The sequence below is a fragment of the Larimichthys crocea genome, chromosome XIII, assembly GCF_000972845.2.
Source record: "Larimichthys crocea isolate SSNF chromosome XIII, L_crocea_2.0, whole genome shotgun sequence".
Lineage (NCBI taxonomy): Eukaryota > Metazoa > Chordata > Actinopteri > Sciaenidae > Larimichthys > Larimichthys crocea.
Window position 1 is genome coordinate 23,643,920 of NC_040023.1, and position 20,852 is coordinate 23,664,771.

The window sequence follows — 20,852 nt, forward strand, 5'->3', positions numbered from 1 at the left end:
TCCCTTGCAAATGAACACATGGGACATGTCCAGGTTGCACATGTGTAACTATGGCAACAGCATAGCAGCCAGTGTCAACATCACTGCTCTGAAAATTAACAGTTATGCAATTAATCATAATTTGATTAGTGCTTATTTTTCTTACATTTCCTGTTTCTTCAGGGTTTTCCTGCCAGTATGTTCATGTTAACATCATCTTTCTCTGACTTTATGCTTTGGCTGTATTTGCTCAAATCTGACTGTGTTTCCAAAAATGCATTTAAGTAATTGTTGTCCTGACATCAAATTTATAGACATACAGCGGCTTAAGCATTTAGTGATTGAAAGTTATACTGACCCTCTTACGGCTGTTGGTTGCCCTTCATGTAGCACTTCACAACATTAAGAGTCGACAGCCACGCTAGCAGCTCTGTGAGGCTGTACTCGGGGCCAGCTAAACACTACTGTCAGCATGTTAACGTGCACAATAACAGCGATAACGTGCTGATTTTTGCAGGTATAATACTTACTACGTTCACCATACCTGAGATACCTCCACCTCAGTCTCCACCTGTAGGTTATGAATCTACGTTCCTCTAGGGGAGAATTAGGACCTATTGTTCTAAGGTTGGTGTTTACTTGTGAGGATTGACAGTCACCAAATATCAACACTGCTCATACTTCATATAATTCACATATCTATTTATTCCATGTTAACTGACTGACTGTGTCACAGTATTTTCTTCTTTTGTTCTAAAAGGTTCTGATGCTGAAATGATACATTGATTAACAGATTACTTAATCTGTGGAAATTTAAACCAATTAATTGATTGATCGATAGTTGTTTCTTTTCTTTTTTTTAGGGTTTGGCAAAAATGCCCAAAAATAAGAATATATTCTGTTTTTATTATTTTTCAATCAAAGTAAATGGACTATTTGAGTTAGAATATGCCAACTTGAGCTTTTTATAGACGAAATGATAAATCTGTTCATTTAAAAATTAGCAGCCGATTACATTATGATTTAAAAAAAAAAACATTACTTACAGCCATTATAGGTTTAATTAATAACTGGTTTATAAAATGAACCGTTTTTAAAAACAGGGCATCAGTTGTCCTTTAAATCTTTGTCGCTCGGGTCTCTTGGTCATTTTCTCTTTGCTCATAAGGGTATTTTTTCCAGACAGACATTAATACTGAGTCTAGACAGTCGCTGTGAGCTACCAGTGAGAATTCAACTTTAAAAAGGGGAAAACCAGAGGAATAACAATGGAGGAGCACAATGGGGAAACAATCATTGGCTCTAGTCAAGAACATCAGCTTTCATTACCTGGCCAGATCACCCTCAACCACAAACTTGAGTGTAGGAAGAGATTCCTGTCAAGTGGAGCTGAAGATAAACTACTGGTCTTCTTATATGCAGGATGTGCCAGGAGACAAAAAAATTATGCAAGGATTATAACATTTCAGATGATGAGAAATTCTGGTGTTTTGCTAAGCCACAAAGGTGTTTCTCCTCAGCTTCAAGTGCTTTCCAGTCAAGGGTTTCTGTGATTGTGTTGGATCAGGTGACTGAATGTAATTGATGATCACAAGCATGATGAGCTCTTGGTGATCTTACAGGAATAAACACCCACATGGATACACAACTGGATCCTGCAGTGTTACTATTTTGTCTCACACACATGCACACAGTCATATACAATCATAGAGGCTTCCATGGTGGTATGCTCATGAGCAGGAAATGTCTTTTTAACAACCAATTAAAGGTGAGCCAGGCTGCTAGCTTACAAGAGGAATGTTTACACAGAGGGAAGAGGGGGAGAAAGATTCATCGTGGGGGAGAGAAGGGAGAGATAGAAAGAAAGAAAGAAAGTAAGAAAGAGGAGGTCGGAAGAAAGCTGGAGAGCTGAACGAGGTAGAGTCCAGGATTTGGCACTTTCACAGGTGTGCACAACAGGGGGTTGTGAAGGAAGACGTTTGTGTACATATGTATGTATGTGTGTGTGTGTGTGTGTGTGTGTGTGTCAGAGTGTGTGCATGAGTGTGTGGAGCTGCCAAACTGGCCACCTGTCTTTCCCTCGTTGTAGTTTTAGTGTTTCCTTTCATCCGGCCCTCAGCAGCACAGCTCCCACTTGGAGCAGTTAGCCTCCTGCCGTGTGTGTGTGTGTCTATGTATGTGTGTGTGTGTGTTTGTGTAGCTCAGTTCCCAGTTGGGTTAGAAAGACTAATGTTCCTAAAGGTGCATTTCGCTCTTTCCTCCACGTTTTTATATCTTTGTTCTTTATGTTTTATTGAGACAGTTCGAGTGGAGGCAGGAAGTTGGCCAACAGGCCTACAGAGCAGGAGAGGACACCAGAGGAAACTTCTGCTCCAATGTCAACAGGAGGTCATGCTTCAGGAAAAGCACTGCTACCTATCCATCTTTAATTAATAGACCTTATTCAGCTGGGTAACATCTAAGCGCAAAAACATGGATGAGTTGGAAAAAAAACAGGAAGTGCTCCTGTCTCCTCCACTGATTCTGATGTTATGACAGTTGAAAAATTAAGAAATAACTCCTTTATGCTTTGGAGAGTAAGTCTAAGAGCTGGTCCAGACTTATTTGTAAAAACTGTGGTGGTTACTAAAAACAAACTTGATCTGAGAATTTAAAGCTTCACATTTGATTTCCTTCTGTCCAGCTACTGAATTTATATTGGAGGATGTATCCCATGAAGCCAAGCAGGCCAGGGGTAAACATGTTCCACAGTTAAAGCTGCACAAACAAAGCTGTATTTTTTATATAAACTATATCTCAAAAGACTATGTAATGTAAAAGTCGTCGCTGGTAGTGAGGAACCCACATGGAGAACTCTGCAGTTCACCTCATTGTTTTGGTTTTATGGTTTGCTGTTGATTCCTCTCCACTCTTGTAACATAAGTTTAAGCCATAGTAGATATTATCACTAAAAAACGTTGTGAAAAGGTTACCACTGCACACAACATGCTCAGCACCAAACAGCAGACGGACACAGTTGGCGACTAGCTGGTGAACAAAGTGGAGCTTTGCAAACTGATGAGCCAGATATGAAGTTGGTGGAGACAAAACTGAGTTCACCTTAACGACTTAAGGTCTGTCAATGCTGCGTTTACGGCATAGACTGTATAAAACATGGACATAATATCCGTGATGTCATCCATAGGTTTCTGAAGTTAACAACATGACTACCAACCTGTCAATCACAGTGGCCACACTCCTGATTATGCGTGACTTAAAGTCTAAATATAATTTGAACAGGTGAGTTCTATAAAAAAAATCACGATTAGTACAGTTGTCATGAATGCCACCTAGCTGCATGATGGGCAACCTGTGTCAACTGGCAATTATTTATTTTGCACTGTATTTAGGCAGCCAGTGCCTCACTCAACACTGACCACTAACCACAACAACATCTTGTAACTCTACCGCTTCATTAACTTAATGCTATTAATTTGAGGGACTGAGCAAAATAATTTAAAGACACAATTTTTTATATACTACACTTAATTTATTTATACTAGTTTTAAATCCAGTCTTAAAGAAACATTCTGTATCTTTTCTACTATGAAATAACAAATTTTAAATCATTTTAATGCTTTGCACCTACTTGTAATCAGGTGAATGGTGTCTCTCTCATCCGTACGTCTGTTCTTACTGTTGTAACTTTGTGCTCCAGGTACGATCACCTACGAGAAGTACGTAACGCTTTACGGCACTAAGTCACACACCACCTACTTCACTGATTTCGATGAAACTGGATTTAAATGTTTTCTGGTTTTCCCTCTGATGTCTTCCAGCTGCATCGCATCAGCTCTCTGTGATTTACAGTTTCCTGATGGACAGTGAACTGCTGCAAACTGTAGCTGCTGTTAGCAAATGTTAGCTCAGTTTGTTAACCGGGCTGCATGGACTGTGAGCTCAGCACCGGGGAGTGTTAGTGTTTGTTGCAAGAGGTTTTCAGCTCCAGGTTCAGGGACGTCACTGTCTCTCTGTCTGCATTTGTCTGCACCCCGGAGCTGTGATGTGATGTAACCAGGCACAGCAGCCTCTATGGACACAATGACAGAGTTGAAAAGACAAAAGAGGGTGTTGACAAAGGAAGCTAAGAAGAGAAGAGGACGGTGAGTAAGAAAGAAGTCGTTGGCAAGACACTTGGTGAAATAAAAGGCTGAAAGACAGACGGCGAGCTGGGCTTCTTGCTGTTGGACTAGTAAGTAATATTAGCTGGCTGCTATGTCTTGTGTTGTACTTGCTTGATGTTCGGCTGTTAGCAAAGTTGCTAGATATTGATCATAAAAAATATCATCATAACAATATACACTGCTCATATTTACAACGAAACTGCAAAAATACCAATTTCTAGGTATTGTTAATTTAAATCAATCAATGAATCAAATTTTCAATCAGACATCCTGATGCTACGCCCCGTATTCTCCATTTGCATTATATTGAGAGGACGCTCAATGTGTAGAGTGACAGATGGAGTAAAGATAGGAAACAGAGAACATGACCTGCAGCGCACAACAAGTTTGCAAAAAAGTTGCAGTGAAAAATCAGATTATGTATTATTATCTCCACGTGCCTCAACCCTGCTGAGGCTCACATGTAGAACAGGAAAATCAATTTGCGGAATAATTACTGCTATTGTGGAGCTCACCAGAGACCATAAACCATTTATGTGATCCTGTTTTCTTTTCATAAGTGATTAAAATAAATCACAAGTTTGTGTTTTCTGTATTTAGGCTTTCAATACCTTCTGCCAGTTTTCAATTATATCCCAAATATGTTTCATTCGCCTAAATCGTCTTCAGGCTACATCCGCCAGCTCCTCTGGCACCAGAACCACTCTACAAATGCCAGGACACAAGCTGCTTTTTATTTCTTCAGCTATCAGTGTCCACATGCCAGATTTCCATGGGGGCATCTTCGTCAGACACCATTATATTGATAATAAGAGCCAGTCCATCGTCCAACCTCCGGTTCACCTTGGTCCAAAACCGCCCACTTAAATTCACCACAGCAGTCTGCCCTCTCAGCTGATCTGTTTTCATCAATGTAAAATACAGAGATCATTAGACAACTAAGCTATATCACAGATCCTTCTGCTTAGCACGACTGTGCGCGCATGTGAGTGTGTGACTGCACACGCATGCATACGTCCATTTATTTGCACATATGTAAGTTCATCGGCATATGAGTGTGTAAATGGTCATCTGTGTGTGTGTTAAATTGTACGTGTGTAGGCGTTGGGGGGAACCTGATCTGGTCTGTGTGGGAGGAACCAGTTCCTTTTTCCCCCCTCTCTGCTGCTCAGACAGACGGCCTGCTAGAGAGATCAGACTCTCAGACTAACTGGACCAGAAGTCATTAGGACGCACTAGACACACAGCGCTTTTTTTTTTTTTTTCAAAGCTTTTGCTTCCTTTTAAAAAACCCTCAGCAGTAAGATTATCTACGTCTCATCGGCTCATAATAGAACTAAGATCTTTTAAACAAGACGCAGGGCGCTTTTCAAACCTTTGTCTCAGGAACCAGCGAGCAGCAGGGACCACTTACGGTGAAACTGTGCCCTGAGATTTAGTCTTTTGTTTCCCTGTGTTAAGTTTGGGGAGGAAAAACCTGCTCTGGCACTTCAGTTTAACGGGCATTTCAAGCATAACATGCCAGAAGTGCATTTTGTCTTTTGTATAAGTGATTCTCCAGATAGGATGATACAACTATCTTTAATTTCTTCATCTGCAGGCCTATATTTTCAGCCTTTCTCTGGTCCCAAATCTAAATCTACACCTTAGTCCCCCTTCATCACCTTTGTGAGTTATTTCATTAAAACGAGTGTCCTTCACATGACATCACTCCAAGGAAAATCCAGACACATTAACTCTAACGCCGACTGTGTTCTGTACTGTTAATAGTTTTGGGGTGTTTGTGAGATTACACACACAATAAATCAGCTTTGATTTTCAGGGCAGCTTCCACTAAAAACTGTGTTTTGGCAGCGCGACCAAGTGACGTTTGGATTTTTGTTAGTTGTTTTTCTTCACCAGGCACTTGTCACATTGTTGGAAAAAGCTCCATAATTGGCAACTCACTCGCAGAAACAGCTTGTTAGCATTGTTAAAAAATAATTTGGAAACACCAAACTGGTGCAGCACAGGGGTTAGTCTCCATTAAAAGAACGGCTCATTTACATTTTGCTTAATGGTGGAAAATGGCTTCAGAAATACTGCTGTAATGTGGTTTTAAAAACTAGGACAACTTAGACTTGGTAAAGACTATTAATACATTCTAACGCTCCAAAGTCATTTGTGAATTAAAGCCTATAATAACCTTGTGGAGAATCCTAGAAAAGCAATAGCATCTCCTCTCACATCAGCCATGTGGTGCAACATTTTCAGGTAGCAACTGTATTTATTTTTCTGCAGAACGAGAAAGAAAAACATTTGTGGTCGGTGTGGGAGGTACGGGTATGGTAGGCAGAGAGACAGAGAGAGAAGCAAGGTTTTATGAGAAATGTGACAATTTTAAAAAGGAAGGGGCAACATTCCACATCGCTAATGCCCTGATCATTTTCCATAAAGGCGATGGACAGATTTGGAGAAAAACAGAGTGGAGAGAAGTTGGAAGAGAGGGACAGAGTGATGGAAAGAATGGAAAAGGTTTAAATAGATAGATAGATAGATAGATAGATAGATAGATAGATAGATAGATAGATAGATAGATAGATAGATAGATAGATAGATAGATAGATAGATAGATAGAAAAATGAGGTAAAGAGAGGGTAAGTAGTGCGTGGCTAAACACGCTGGAAAGCCATCACCAACCAGACTCTGGCCAGTGGCACTCTGGGGAAAAGAGAGGAAGAGCAGAGGAGGAGAAGAGAAAAAGAGCATGTGGAAAGGTAAAGAAAAGGACAGCGAGGGGACACAGGCAGATGTCCAAGCGGCCATACCTGCAGATTCAATTCTGCTCTTTCTTTTTTTTTCCTCCCTCCCTCCTTCTCTCCTCTACTCGCCTTTCCTCTGCTCCTCAAATCCCCCTCTTGTCCGCCTCATCTTCAAACCCTCTGTCTCTGTCCGCTCTGATCTTGGTGCCCCAGAAGAGAAGAAAGAGTGTACGAGAGGGAGAAAAGACAGAGAGAGACAGCCAAAGGTAAAACTAGGAATTAGGTTGATGTGAGCTACAGGTGTAGCCACTGTACTGCTCCTTTTGAGGAGGAATGTATTTTAAACTTTCAAAATTATCTCTCCCTGAGCAGCTTAAATGAGCAAAAGTATGATAAAACCACCATTTAGTATTAAAATGTCTCTACGGCGCAGTATTGTTTCACAGTGGAAACTTTTATAATGTTTATTGGTTGGAACTGGGGAGCGTTTGAGAATACAATAGACTCAAAATACCACCAACAGAAAAATGAACTCCCAGATATACAAACAATTTATTGGTCATCTTGAGTTATTTTCCAGCATTGCGACATTTTCAGAACGGATTATTAAACATAACCAATACCACAAAAGTTCCAGCATGTTTTCTGTGATGCCATAAATTGTGTCAATAGCCAATGTTATGCACCTTCATACCTTTCATCATTTGTCATGAATGTCAATGCCGGTTAAATAACATAGTTTCATTATATAATGTTATGTCACATAAATATACATTTATATTTCAGTTTAATAACACACAGCTTTTGATGAATACAAATTTTGTCTTTCATAAGTTCTGTGTGTTTTTCAATCATGTGCCATAAGTTCCTTAGACTCTGAACAAAGAGTCACTGAGTCTTTGAACAATACAGTAAAAAGTCTCTTATAAGTGTTGTTGAAAGGTTCTTCATGGTCTTGATAATCATGTGAAAGCCCTTTAAAAGTACTGTTCACCTTTTCAGAAGTGTCTCAAACATATTTGAAAACACCCTAAAAAGTAAAAAAAAGTTCTTGTAAAGCAATATAAAAAGTAAAAAAAGAAGAAGAAAGGTTTGATAAAGTTCCATGAAAAGTCCTGGAAGTGCTAAAGAAGTCCTTCAAAGGTCTTTGAAATGCATCGCAAGTCTGATGAGTCTTCAAGTTGCAGTAATTGTAAAATCACTGAAAGCCCCATCAAAGTGACGAGCATCTCATCCGTGTGGTTTGTGTCCTCATTGTTAACTTCTGATGGCCGTCTTCCTGTCTCTGTCTTTGTTCTGCAAATGAGAGAAACAACATCTCTTATCATCGAGGATTCAACACTCAAGCAAATTTAAAGCAACAGTGCAGCTTAGCTTAGCATTAAGGCTAGAAACAGCAGCTAACGGCACACATGTGAAACAACAACAAAACAATTTTACACCGCCCGTTTTTTGACAAATATAATATTAGTGAGTTTTGAAATTGCTGTTAGACAGATTTTGTTACTTTTAGATTGAGACAAACAAGATTTTTCCTCCTGTTTTCATGCTATGCTAAACTAGCTTGCTACTGGCTGTAGTTTTTATATTTACCATACAGGCGTGAGGGGTATCAATCTTTCCATCTAACTCTCAGCAAGCAAACTATTAAGTGTATTTCTTATCAACAATTATAGGATTGATTGGGTCAAAAAAAAGAAGATGATATTTGAGATTTTGGTTTAGTCTCTAGAGTGGTACAGTTCGGGACAGTATTTTCCACTCCGTACTCAAATATTTAAATATGCTTAACAGGTGAATAACACTGCTGTCTTTGATGTTAAACCTTCATTACCGTGTCCTGAAATGTGACTCTAGGAAAATGTAGTCCATGTTGTGTAAAGGGATACTGTTTTCCTGCAAACACAGTACATTTATGGCTTTATGCTGTTTTGATTCCACCAGGGTTGAAAGAATTAACCTTGACTGCATGCAGTAAACTCACACAAACACTTTCTGCACAGTAGCATACATACTGTGCATTAGTTGTGGTAGTGGTAGCTAACTTTATTATAGCCCGAGGAGTGACATCATGAGCTGATGTATGACAGCCATGCATGATGATATGCTTCTCATTTATCTGTGGTATCAGAACAGAGAAGCCTTGATTTCCTGGCTGGTGAAGAGACTTTCTCTATCTGGCCAGGAAAATAACATCACATTTTCCCTCCTCACCTAACCTCTGCTCTGCTTGCTTCTCAGGCCATCTAAAACTCACTTTCCAAGCTACAGTCAAGGGATTTTATCAAACACACCATAGACTGATATGCAACACGTCATCCCTGCCTTAATAATTACTTTTCAGGACTGACGTGTGATCACCTCATAGGTGTGAAAAAAATGATCTGAGGATGTTGTAACCTAAATTTGTGACTTGATTTTATATGGTAGCAAAAGTGTGAGGTGAAAGTTCTCTTAGAGTGTAGGTCAACTCTTCTGCACTCATGTCCTCTGCTGACTTTTCTTTCCCCCGCTAATATCGTCTCATCTAACCCTCCCGCCGCCCCCTCGCCCTCCCGAACACCTGTTACACATTTCCTCTCAGACCGCGCACAAAGTGTAGGTGTTTGGAAAAATCCGTTTGACTGACATCAACAAAGGTGGGTAGGTGTTTGGAAGGGTATCAGGCAGTAATAAGGGAGTGAGATCATATGATTTGGAGAGGAATCGGTCCTCCCACTGATTGAGGTGTTAGGAGATACAGGAGTTATTATTGTCAATACTTCCTCCAGCTGGACTGAGAGCAGAGGATGATTATTAGATTGTTATTATCTAGAGATGAACAATTACCATTATGTTCTTGGCTGTATACAAGTTTCTTTTAGCTAATGTTTATGACCAGCTACTTGTTATGAAGATTGGTGGTGTGTTTTTCTTATTTCCAGGCGTGTTTCCTGGGTGGCAAATGTAGATGATGTAGCCATCTGTTGAGATATGACTACAGTACAGTATACAGTTAGAGTAGCAGTGATATTTCTGAAACAAAAACATCAACAATGTTACTGATTTTAGTTTTATCTACTCTATTTTCCATCAGTGAAATGTATAATTATACAGAAAGAAGAACTACCAGGTTAGTTGACTCAATATACTAGAATTCATTGCAACCACAAGACTTACTATTTGGATTTATTTGACATTTTTCAACAGTACTTCGGAAAATCAGAAATCAGAAACACTGTCCACTTTGTAGTGTGTTGACCATCTGTCTCTAATAGATAATCATTTTTAATATCAAATATAATTTAAGAGAAACGTCCTGGCTCCAGCTTTACATTTAAGTCTACCAAGGAGCAAAATGTTGATGCTGAACTTGTGCAGTGACAATTTTTATTAGTTTTTCTTTAATATCCGGTCTTGCAATACAATATATGCTCATAGCCACTGAAGCGTTTTATAGTTATGTTTAGGGACTCATATTACATGATTAAAGAGAAAGATGGTGGTCTTAGTTAAATACTGAAAAAGCCAAAAGTGACTTAAGGTTTACTTTATTAACATTTAAACAAAACCACAACCACCACCTTCTCTAACTTTATGTCCTTTATTGCCCAAATCTTACCACATGCAGGACTCGGTCCACAAATCCTTGTCTGTGAGGTCCAGGTCCTGCACCTTGACACCCATCCTTCCACCCTGACCATTCAAATTCAAAGATGCCCAAAACTATTGCACCTTTTATTGAACAAAGAGTGCCACCTAGGCAACAATTACTGTATATTTGTTTTTAATAATTGGAATTACATACATATGCAATTTCTAGGGGTCATAGTGTAGTCAAATGAGTACACTATGTGCAATATAAGAATATAAGAAGTGAACAATCGATGAACCACAAATCATTTAAAGCCTAAATGACCTGAAAAATGTCTTAAATATGTTTTTAATTTTGCCATCACACACAGACCACATGGAATGATCTCTATGAGTTGTGAATAAGTTTCACACTGCCTGGAAAACTTTTGGCCTCACTCAGGCCTTGCTGTTATTGTGCTTTGCTCCAAACACAAACTATAAAACAGAGACATGTGCAGCCACGATCTCTGGTGTTTGTTGGAAGGCACCGTGGAAAATTGTATGTATTTATCAGTGGAAATAAAAGTACTTGAAGTAGGTTAGAGAAAGTGGGTACATGACAATTAGATGATTTACTAAATTACATCCAGTTACCATGAAATCACTCCGAATCAGAGCCTGCCTCGCTGTGAGTGCTCAGCTGTAGTTTGGGAAGCACAGCTGTAGCTGGTGAAGGCGGTTCAGCTGGAGTGTAAGCTGGTGCAGTCAAAACAGGAGGACGGGGGCTTTAAGACTGGCCTGGTAGTCAAAACAATCTCCTGAAGACTAATAGGGCATGGTCGGATGACATCTCTGCTCTCTCTCTCTTTCTTTCTCCAAACACCCACCCACACACACACACACATACACACACAGACATACCACTGACATCCCGGGAGGGTGATTTGTCCAACACTAATATGATTACCTGATGATGTTTATGTTAGATACAATATGATGATATTACCACGCTGGAACAATATTTTTGTTTAATCAAGGTGAAAGGAGCCTGTGTTAGCTTCAGTGTAAAGATGGCAAACACTCTAAACAGCATCTTATCATCTCCACAAATTCAAACTTTAATATTGTTTTCCGAAACTCAATCCGGGCTGTTCCTTTACCTATAAATGTGGATTTTCCATGCACTCTGTCTTTCTCTCTCGCTCTCTCTTTTTTTTTTTTTTCCTGTGTTAAGCTGGTCTGTCAAATATAAACATCTAATTTAGTTTCTGGCTGCATGAAGAGAGGAATGACTGGTTGGAAAAAATAATTCCACTTGGGTACTGGCCCGACAATCGTATAAGGAGATTGGTATTCAACCATGAAATGAAAACTGGTAATATCCCTTTAGTTTGTCCAGTGAAAATATGTGAATATGCGTCAGTTCCCTTGAGTAATAGAAGCTGTAATTACCCTCATAAATGATCATCGATTAGAAGATTACAGACATACATTAAAGTAGTGCAATAAATAACACATCAGACTTTTAAATTAAGCTAACTAACACACCAAATAAGCCGCAGTCTGCCATTATGTGGCTTGGATACCTCAGACATGTACTTCATGTTCACTGTGGTTTGCTAATAAGCATCCTGATGGCTTCTGAAAAACACTTGATTTATCTTAGATTGCCTAATCAGATGTAATTCGCACCAACCGGCCACACATGCATTTAACTACTCCCACATTTTCATAATCTGTCATGATGACTCCAGAACAAGCCCGACTTCATTTTGATGACTTCATTCTGCTGAGTTACAACCATCACTTTATCATCATCTGTTAAGATGTGCGCTGTGCGACAGCCAATATGTCATTAGCTTCAGTAGATATTGTTTTAAGTAAATGCACAATTTAAACTGCCAATTTCTGCCTTTCTCCGTGTTGTACATTTCTTTTAGATTTGCTCTCTGCTCTGGATTGGTTTCCTGTAGTTTTGTTTTAATTTGCTCCGTGAGCAACCCTTTCCCTAAAGGCCAAATGACAACAGAATGATAGTTTTGCTAATAGATTTTGTTAGTTATCTGACCCGACTTCTTCTGTTGGCGTTAAATTAGGGTTTAACTGCTTCCATCTGTGCTGAAAATATACAGACAGGTCCATGCATGAAAGCACACGTCATACACAGAGCCAGGCTCACACACACACACACACACATACACACACAGACATACAGACATATACACAGACATACACCGAACGTGGGCACGAATATATTTTAAAATTGCCTGCAGTATATTAGCTACCTTCGATGCACCTCATTAGCATAGCTTGAACTGAGAAGCAAACAGGCGAAGCTTTCGCTCATGAGGCACAAAACATTAACTCGTAGTCAACACCAGCATTATCAGTAAATGAGGGTAATTTAGTTTTCATCTATGACCTTGAAACGTCTACTTCATGCAAGTGACGTAATGCATTTTTCCAGCGAAAACAGACTAATAACCAAATGACTGTAAAAACCACAGTCATTAGTGCGCTCCTGCACACGTCTTATCCATGCATTTAAGCCCTCTTAAGGTGCACGCTTCATTTGATCTCTATAAAGGAGCAAAGTGTAGTTTCAGCACAGTCAAAAACCAACTGTCCAAACTGGAGGATAAATAGCTAAGTTGATTATCCTGCTGAGTCGTTGGCTATTTCTCAGCCTCTCTTTCTCTCTTTCTCCATCTCTGTTTCCACAACTTCCTGCAAACCATTAGTTTAGAAAGTGTTGAAAGCACAGTCGTGATCCAGAGCTCCTTAAGTGAGTAATCATATATGAGGTTTTTTTGGGGGGTGTCTAGAAAGACGCAATGAACTGCCGTCTGGCTACGAAGACTAGAAAAAATAAAAGAGAGAAATGCTTTTGATAAAAGTCTCTGAGTGTGGTGCACTGTACGCTTGTGTGTCAGTATTTCTGCTGCCTGCCTGTATGTGTCATACGTGTGGGTGTGAGTGTGTGTGTGAGAGCAGTGAGGGCGTTTCACAGAGAGTGGTTTCCAGGCTTCTTTAACATCACCATCAAAGCCCAACGTCAATGTGTTTCTAATAGCAGCAGCTGAATTAAACACTGGCTGTATAGGCCTCAGCAGAGGATAAATCATTTACAGAACAATTAGCTCATTTGTTGCTCCGCTCTGCACTGCCAATGACTTCCAGACATGGAGAGCCAGCCAGTGTGTGTGTGTGTGTGTGTCTGTGTGTGAGTGTGTAATGTATATCTACATGGACGTAATGTCACTCTATGTCACTCGCAACCATCTCAAAGTAACAAGCGCAGATAGATATACACTCAGACTAACTTCTCCTCTCTTTTACCCACTCACACGCGTAAACACTTTCACATTTACACACACACAAGCACAGATAAGTCCGTCTCCAATTCCATGGTGCAGTTTTAGTGCCACTGTCTTTCCATACGCCCTGCTTTCCAACCACCCACAAAAATCATCACATATAAAACTTTTACTGCAGCTCAGACGTAATTGGAACTGTTTGTGATATTAGGAGCCGTATACATCATTTGTTAGGTGCGCTGTTTCGCTAAATTTACACATCTTTTTTTTTTCTTTTTAATTTCTAGAAATTCCAAATAAATAAGATTCCTTCACGTTAAATTAAATCAGGGTTGTGCCTTAAAATGCTTGTAAACTCAGCTAAACTTAACCATCTCAAAGGAGAATCTATTTACAGCAACCACACTATGAGTATCATGGTAGTTATATTTTTGCCAGATTTTTTTGTTTTGTTTCTAAACATATAAATTCTCTTTTAATTTGTCAAATGAGCTTCTTTAAATTTTAAATATTGGAAAAGGTTTGGACTTGTCATCTCCAGCATAAAAGGAAAAAGTTCAGAGTGATTGCTGTTACTGGCAGGAGAATCGTCATTTCTGTTTATGTTTGCCATTGAATTGAATTGACCCTCTCCCTGTGTCAGGCCAAAAGAAATAAGCCACAGTCGAGGAGGAAGCTGTTAAAATGCTTCAAGCACTACAGCCTAAAGACAGCAAAGTAGAGAGATTAACACATTTTTAAAAAGGTTTTTGTTTTGCATGAGGGAATTGCTGAATAAACGTCATCTCATCACATTCAGTAACATAACACTGATACTCATGTGCCGCCTTCACCTACAGCACAAATAAATATGTATGTATATAACCGCTGCAGATGCTCACCTGATCCGCCACATTTCAAGGTCATTAAGGGTGACTTTTAGCAGATATCACAATGATTAAAAAAAAGCTCTAATCATGCAGGATTCATGAGTCCAGATACCTGACAGCTGTACTGATCAGCAGAAACAGAGAGACCTAGCACAGGATATCTGCATCAATCAACCAGACAGCACAGGGATTTAAGCAGCCCTTTGCTCACCTCAATCCTCTATCGTCAGCCCTGTACATCTCATTTACAGATGTAGCCATCAGGAGCGTCCCTTTTTTTTTTCTTTCTTTTTTACTGCATGTATCAAAGGCATCAGTTGGGCTCCATGCTCCATGCCAAACTGCTGCTGCTCCCCCCTAAGTCAAAATTTCTAATTTCTAATTTCTGATACTGAGCAGAAATGTCCCACAGTGTGTTGATCTGTAGCTGACATCGTGATAAGGAAAACAACATACAAAAGAATTGATGATATTCCCTCAATCTGAAAACTATTTGATTGAGCTCACTGGAGAAAAATTAAAACAATAATTTCATAATTTCACGAGGCACTATCATGAAGCTGACAGCTTTTAAAGAAGACAGCGGCAAAGAGAACTTTTAATCATTTTTAAACTCACTATCTTTCACACTTTCTGGATAATCAGCCTACCATATCAAGAAGACATAAAGAATAAATCGTATTTACTTCATGTGTATAAAACTAATTTGAAATTGGTCTGTATCCGTGAAAAAAGTCACACAGACAATTAAATCACATTAGTATTCCAGTGAATATGTAATATGCAATAGCTTAGGCCTCTCTGTGCAGTAGTCATTACTAACAAGACTGTTTGTTTTGAAACAGTTATACTGTATACGTACATAATAAGAGGAAATGAGCGTATACTTTTCTCACTTACACCCTCTCCCACATTGGAAATAAGTGTAATTGAAGCGGCTGGTCTAAGCAGACCTGACAGCTGTGATGAACCTCAATGACCATAAAAACATACAAAGAGAGCACTCAGGACACAAAGTCTCAGTTTACCTTCACAATCGTTTCCTCTCTGTAATCACCAGCACTGACTATGCCCTTTAGCCCACTTAAACGCACTGTATAGCCACTTTTCCGGGGAAAATTAAATATTCTCAGGCTCTGCCAATCAGAGTTAACCATTTATATCCCAGGTGTGCCTTATCCTTCTCCTTTAAGAGTACGGTGTCAAGAAATCCCATGAAAATACACAAACCCAACACTGAATTGATCCCACTGACAAGTATCGTCTGTGTATTCAAATCCTGACATAACTTAGTCCTGTTATACAAAAACACCCCAATAAGCCACAACTTTGCACTGGCTGACGTGTTCCTTCATTTCGATAAATGTGTATCAATCCGCCACAGAAAACAGTCCGCAACAATTCACTCTTTCACAATCACATTTTTGAAAATTAAAGAATTACATTTCTGAGCTTATTTTGTCTTTGTGGGATGTGATAACAATGAGAACATTTTAGGATGACAATATTCTTAAAAGTTTAATATTCTTAAACTTTTATTTATTTATTTCAACTTTATCCAAGAATCCAAGAAAGGATTATTTTATGTGATATAATAAATGAACATGACACAAATTTACATAAATTACACAAATTTACGTAATTTAATCCTTGTAAGGACCTCCTTTTGCATAAATCATATCTAAGTTAAAACTTCTAAATTTGTCTTCTATCTCCTCTTTTGTGATTCGTGTGGATTCATTTGGGGTAATCAAGGGTAATTAAGAGATAACCCAGATTGACCTAAACAGTACTCTGCATGAAAACAGTTTGTCCTGTGCACATCCTACACAACAGAGGATAGTGTGAACTGTTATGGAGCTAATGGAAAACAGCAAAATGTGTCAAAAAATCAAAGTGTCTAGGTTTGAAGGGTTTGACATGAGAATGTTTCAAAATTGTTTTCTAACCAGCATGCATTTACAGGTCAGTCATGCGTCTGCAGCAGCAAGTTGACAGCAGCAGATAGTATTACACAGCTCCTACTGACAGCTCTGACCTCCACCAGGCTGATCGATATGCGGGGAGCTGAGGGAGGGAGGGGGGTGGGGGGGCACTTGGGGAAAGAGTTGAGGAGGAAAAAAGTGAAACAGAGTAAGGAGTGTGCGAGGGTGAAGGAGGAAGAGAGTACAAGTGAAGAAGTCAGGGAGGAAAGGCTGAAGCGAAAAGAAAAGGAGACTTTCAGATTTCAGGTTAGTTATCTTCCAGCCGAGGGTGTCTGGGTTTCAGACGCTGAGGACGTCTAGGCTTTCACTCACAACAGTTCAGAGGGGAGGCAGGAGGGAGGGGGGAGACACACACTGCTGAGACTCAGGTTATCCCCCAGCTAACGGGTCTCTGGGTTTAGACACTGAGGAGGGTATTAGCTTTCACACACTGCTGGGGTAACGGGGGAGTCTGCCAGATGTCAGCTCCTTACCCATAAATCCTGCTAAATGGGCAGCGGCTAGGTTAGAAGGGGAAAGTTGAGTGGACGTCACCTCTCTCTCATCTTCCGTGCAGGCTGGTGGTGTTTGTTAAAGTCAGAACTGGAGTCATATAAATTTGATTTCAGCCAGCTGATATGAATTCTTCATTCCCTGCTATTTGTCACCAGACTGACGACTTTCTTATGCCGGGTGTGTTTTTGATTATGTCTATTTCCTGTGTTGAATCAATCAAATGTGAGCTGAACTTCACAGTGGATGAAGTTCTCCTTTTCTGTATCTCTATTAAAGATGTAGAACGACAGTGCAGGAGGAAAAACACCCACACAACATTAATCTCTGACACTAAAATTTAGAAAAATAATTTTTGCTTTGAAAAATCTTCTTAACACTGAGCAGTATGTGAGTTATATGTATAAAATGGCTGTTTGGTGACATCCAGTCTCAGTGGAACAAAGTCATCATTACCAATCTTTGTATCTCAGGTCAGCTCTTCAGCAGTTATGATTAAAACCTCATATTCAGGCTGACGTCAATACATTCTTCAAATTATACACATGGTTTTGGATGGATTTCATGGATTCCTGGTCATAAATTTCACCCGCTGCATGGATACCCTTGTGAACTTCAAATTCATATTTTTAAAAACAGAAAGACAAAAACACTCCAGTTGGAGTTCGACTGTTTTTACGCAACGCTCGTGCACGTCTTGCCAGTGTTATGGTGAAAAAGGCTGCGTGTTGTCTGACCCACCTCTCTGCTCAGCCCTCTCTTAAGTCCTCTGACACAAAAACGCTCACATCTATTCGCTGTGACGTCCAGTAAGTTTCAGAAAACACCTTGAACGTTCAAACCACCTGCTCGAGTAAAACTAACCCCCAACAGAACAATAATACACAGTCCTTCACCCCAAAAGAGGACTTTAAAGAGGTTCTGCTTTTAATGTCCCTCAGGGCCAATCAGGTTTATAGGCAGAGTCACTGATCTCAGGTCAGCTTTAAACACCAACGTGACCCTAAAGCACCGCTTCCCAAAAGAAGCCTCGCTCCACAGTGATCAGCTTTTCCTTTGACTAAATATTTTTCTAATTTTAATTCTGCATAATTAATAATTCATGTTTATAGTATCTAAAAAGTAAGTAAACACATTCAGAAAAGTATTTATAGTTCTTAAAATGCTGCAAATATATTTTATATATTTAATCTAAGCAGTTGATAACACTGTTTTGTTAAAGGTCTTATTATACACAGCATTTTTATTTCAGTTGATTTGCTCTTTTTGTTCTTGCTTGTTGCTTCACGGTTTTTCGTCTGCTCACCATTTTCCTCTGGTTGCTGAGGCAGAAAGTACAGATGTGCTTTGGCTGAGCTGATTGGTCAGATCCTCTGGGGGGGGAGGAGTTAACGTGGAAGAACGGTGGCGAGGGAGCGTGGCACGGCTGTCCGTCATGAAGCCCCTCGCCCAGGAGCAAGACGTTCCCCAGATGACTGATGTAGCTGCTGGCCAAGCGTAGCGTCTCGATCTTCGACAGCTTCCTGATCATCAAATGAGAACGACATTCATGGTATTGATTTAAACAACATTCAACAATATAAGGCTACCCTTATTTGAAAAAAAACAGTGATTCTAGATATGTTTGGACTTCCTGCATACTCTAAATATCCACTCATGATTAAAGGCAGTGTTGACTCAATTAGGTCTGTCCCAAAAACAATTTAATTGTCATTAAAGATGCCAGAGCTACATCAAAGTTACTTATTTCTCTTCCCAGATGGAAAAATGTATTTGAGCATCAGCCACTTTGACTCATGCTGCTCTGTACCTGTCCGCAGGCTCAGTGGGGATGAGTGTGCGCAGCGCTGTGAATGCTGTGTTGACAGAATTGGTGCGATCTCTCTCCCGCGCGTTGGCTGCGGTCCTTTGGCGACCCTCTCCAGGGGGAGGGGACCCCGGGGGGCCAAGCCTCCCCATCATGGTCCCTACATCTACGCCTGGGCCCGCTATTCCTGCGCACAGCTTCCTCTTCCTGTTCATCTTGATGTGAAAGGCAGATGGCGACGAGGAGGACAGGCGGAAGGCAGCAGAGTTGGAGGAGTTGGTGGTACGCTCCTCGGAGCCTGACCCCTCGCTCCCGTTCTCATCGTCGTCTTCGGAGAGGAGGGCGATGTCGCCGTACAAGAAGCGGCCTGTGGGAGGCGCCGTGCGCAGCATGGCGAATGTCATCTTCACCGCAACAAGGCTTTGACAGCTACTGGTCAATCCTTGTGAGGTTTCCACTTGTTGAGGTTTGAAAGTTGCTTCTCGGAAGTCGCTTAGCAAATTTCGTCTGTCGATGCTACTGACGAAAAGCTCCCACCCCTTGTTACTTTACCCCCAACTTCTCTGCTTTGCTAAATTTGTTAAGCCAGGTGAGTCAGATGATGATGCTGAGTTAGAATTTAAAAGATCAGCAAGTTGATCCTTAGTCAGTAGTCAAGAGCAACTGGTCCTCAGAGCTGCTGAGTCACAGGTGGCTGCAGGATCCAGGTCCCTCTTGTTTTTCTCTCTTGGTTTATACGAAAACACTTCACATCCCAAAGGTAATTTCTTCTTTCAGTTAATCCTTGGACAAAAGCCAAATTTAAAATGGCATGATGAAGCCAAGTGGCTGTTAACTTGTCCCCTTTTTCTTCTCTTGACCTCTTTCTTGCCCCTTTGTTTCTATATTTGTCTGTTTCAGTCCCAATAGCACAAACTACTCCCAGTCTGTGGCAGTAGTTTCTCTCTCTTTGGTCTCTCTCCCTCTCTCAGCCTCTCTTAACGTCCTCTCTCTCTCTATTTCTCTCTCTCTCTCTCTCTCTCTGGCTCTTTGCTCCACGTGTGCCTGCTGTCTGAGTGTTTCCGTCTGCCTCTGGTCTTATAGCCGGTGGGAGGGCCGGAGGACTCCTCCGCTCCTCCCTCTGAGCGCTGAGGGTCCCTCGGCTGCTGTCTAGAAGCAGGCCAGAGAGACCGGAGGCAAGAGGCAAACCATCAGCGGGAGTTTGTTTTGGCTGCACGCTGGTGTGTTTCAGGGGAAATCCACCCTAAATCAGAACCTGCATCACACTCATTTACTGGTTGAGTGTAGTGACCTTCGTGACCACAGAGGCCTCTCAAACAGACATTCCTATCAATATGAATACTGTATACATATTCAGTTTCTTGGACGGTGACTTAAAATGGAAATGAAACAGAGATAAAGTGTTGTCAGCTGACAAGAGCAATAAAGCCAGGATCTTAGACAGCGCAATCAAATATCAGATGTATGAGACAAAACTTGTGCTTTTTGTTTTTTTTCATATTGTTGCTGAACTCTGTGAGCTCAGTTATTTAACTTTGTCAGGGGCCAAATCTAAACATAACAAAGGACTTGCTCAAATTATTTAATATGATTTCATAACCTTCTGTAATCATTTGTTTTTCTGGTTTTGACATGGATCAATTCTGCAGACAAAAGAAAAAACAAACAGTCTTCCAATTTTCCTGTTTTTCCATGCTGGGTGCCTCTTTCCTTTTTCCAGACTTATCTGACATGAGTATGAGTTTGAAAGGATATAGACAAAAAAAAAAAATACTTGAGAAAGCACAAAACAAATTGTGAGCACAGCTCAGTGAGGCACAGATTTGTCATAGCAGAATCAGATAATGTGCACTCGCTTGCTTGCATGTCCGCTCTCTCAATTTTCTGCAGCTGTTTTGGCAGCTTCTAAGGTCACTTGTCAACCTTTTTTTTTTTTTTGACCAG

At 40.3% G+C, this 20,852-nt stretch overlaps 1 protein-coding gene across 1 annotated transcript; it reads right to left on the bottom strand.

The window, feature by feature from the left end:
• Positions 1-7,358: 7,358 nt before the first annotated feature.
• On the bottom strand, positions 7,359-19,917 carry LOC104928097 (basic helix-loop-helix transcription factor scleraxis). Its single transcript, XM_010742317.3, has 3 exons — positions 18,912-19,917; positions 18,408-18,624; positions 7,359-8,179 (listed from the first exon to the last, which is right to left on the bottom strand). The coding sequence occupies exons 1-3, from the start codon at positions 19,310-19,312 to the stop codon at positions 8,141-8,143; spliced, it is 657 nt and encodes a 218-aa protein (XP_010740619.1). The 5' UTR covers positions 19,313-19,917; the 3' UTR covers positions 7,359-8,140.
• Positions 19,918-20,852: the final 935 nt, after the last annotated feature.

What these genes read in the sequence shown, in the direction of transcription:
- LOC104928097 (XM_010742317.3), bottom strand. Translation starts at nt 19,312, where the DNA reads ATGACATTCGCCATGCTGCGCACGGCGCCTCCCACAGGCCGCTTCTTG. An exon ending in CCCACTGAGCCTGCGGACAG is followed by an intron (nt 18,625 to 18,911) that starts GTACAGAGCAGC and finishes TTTGATGATCAG; the next exon opens with GAAGCTGTCGAAGATCGAGA. An exon ending in TCAGCAACCAGAGGAAAATG is followed by an intron (nt 8,180 to 18,407) that starts GTGAGCAGACGA and finishes TCTCATTTGCAG; the next exon opens with AACAAAGACAGAGACAGGAA.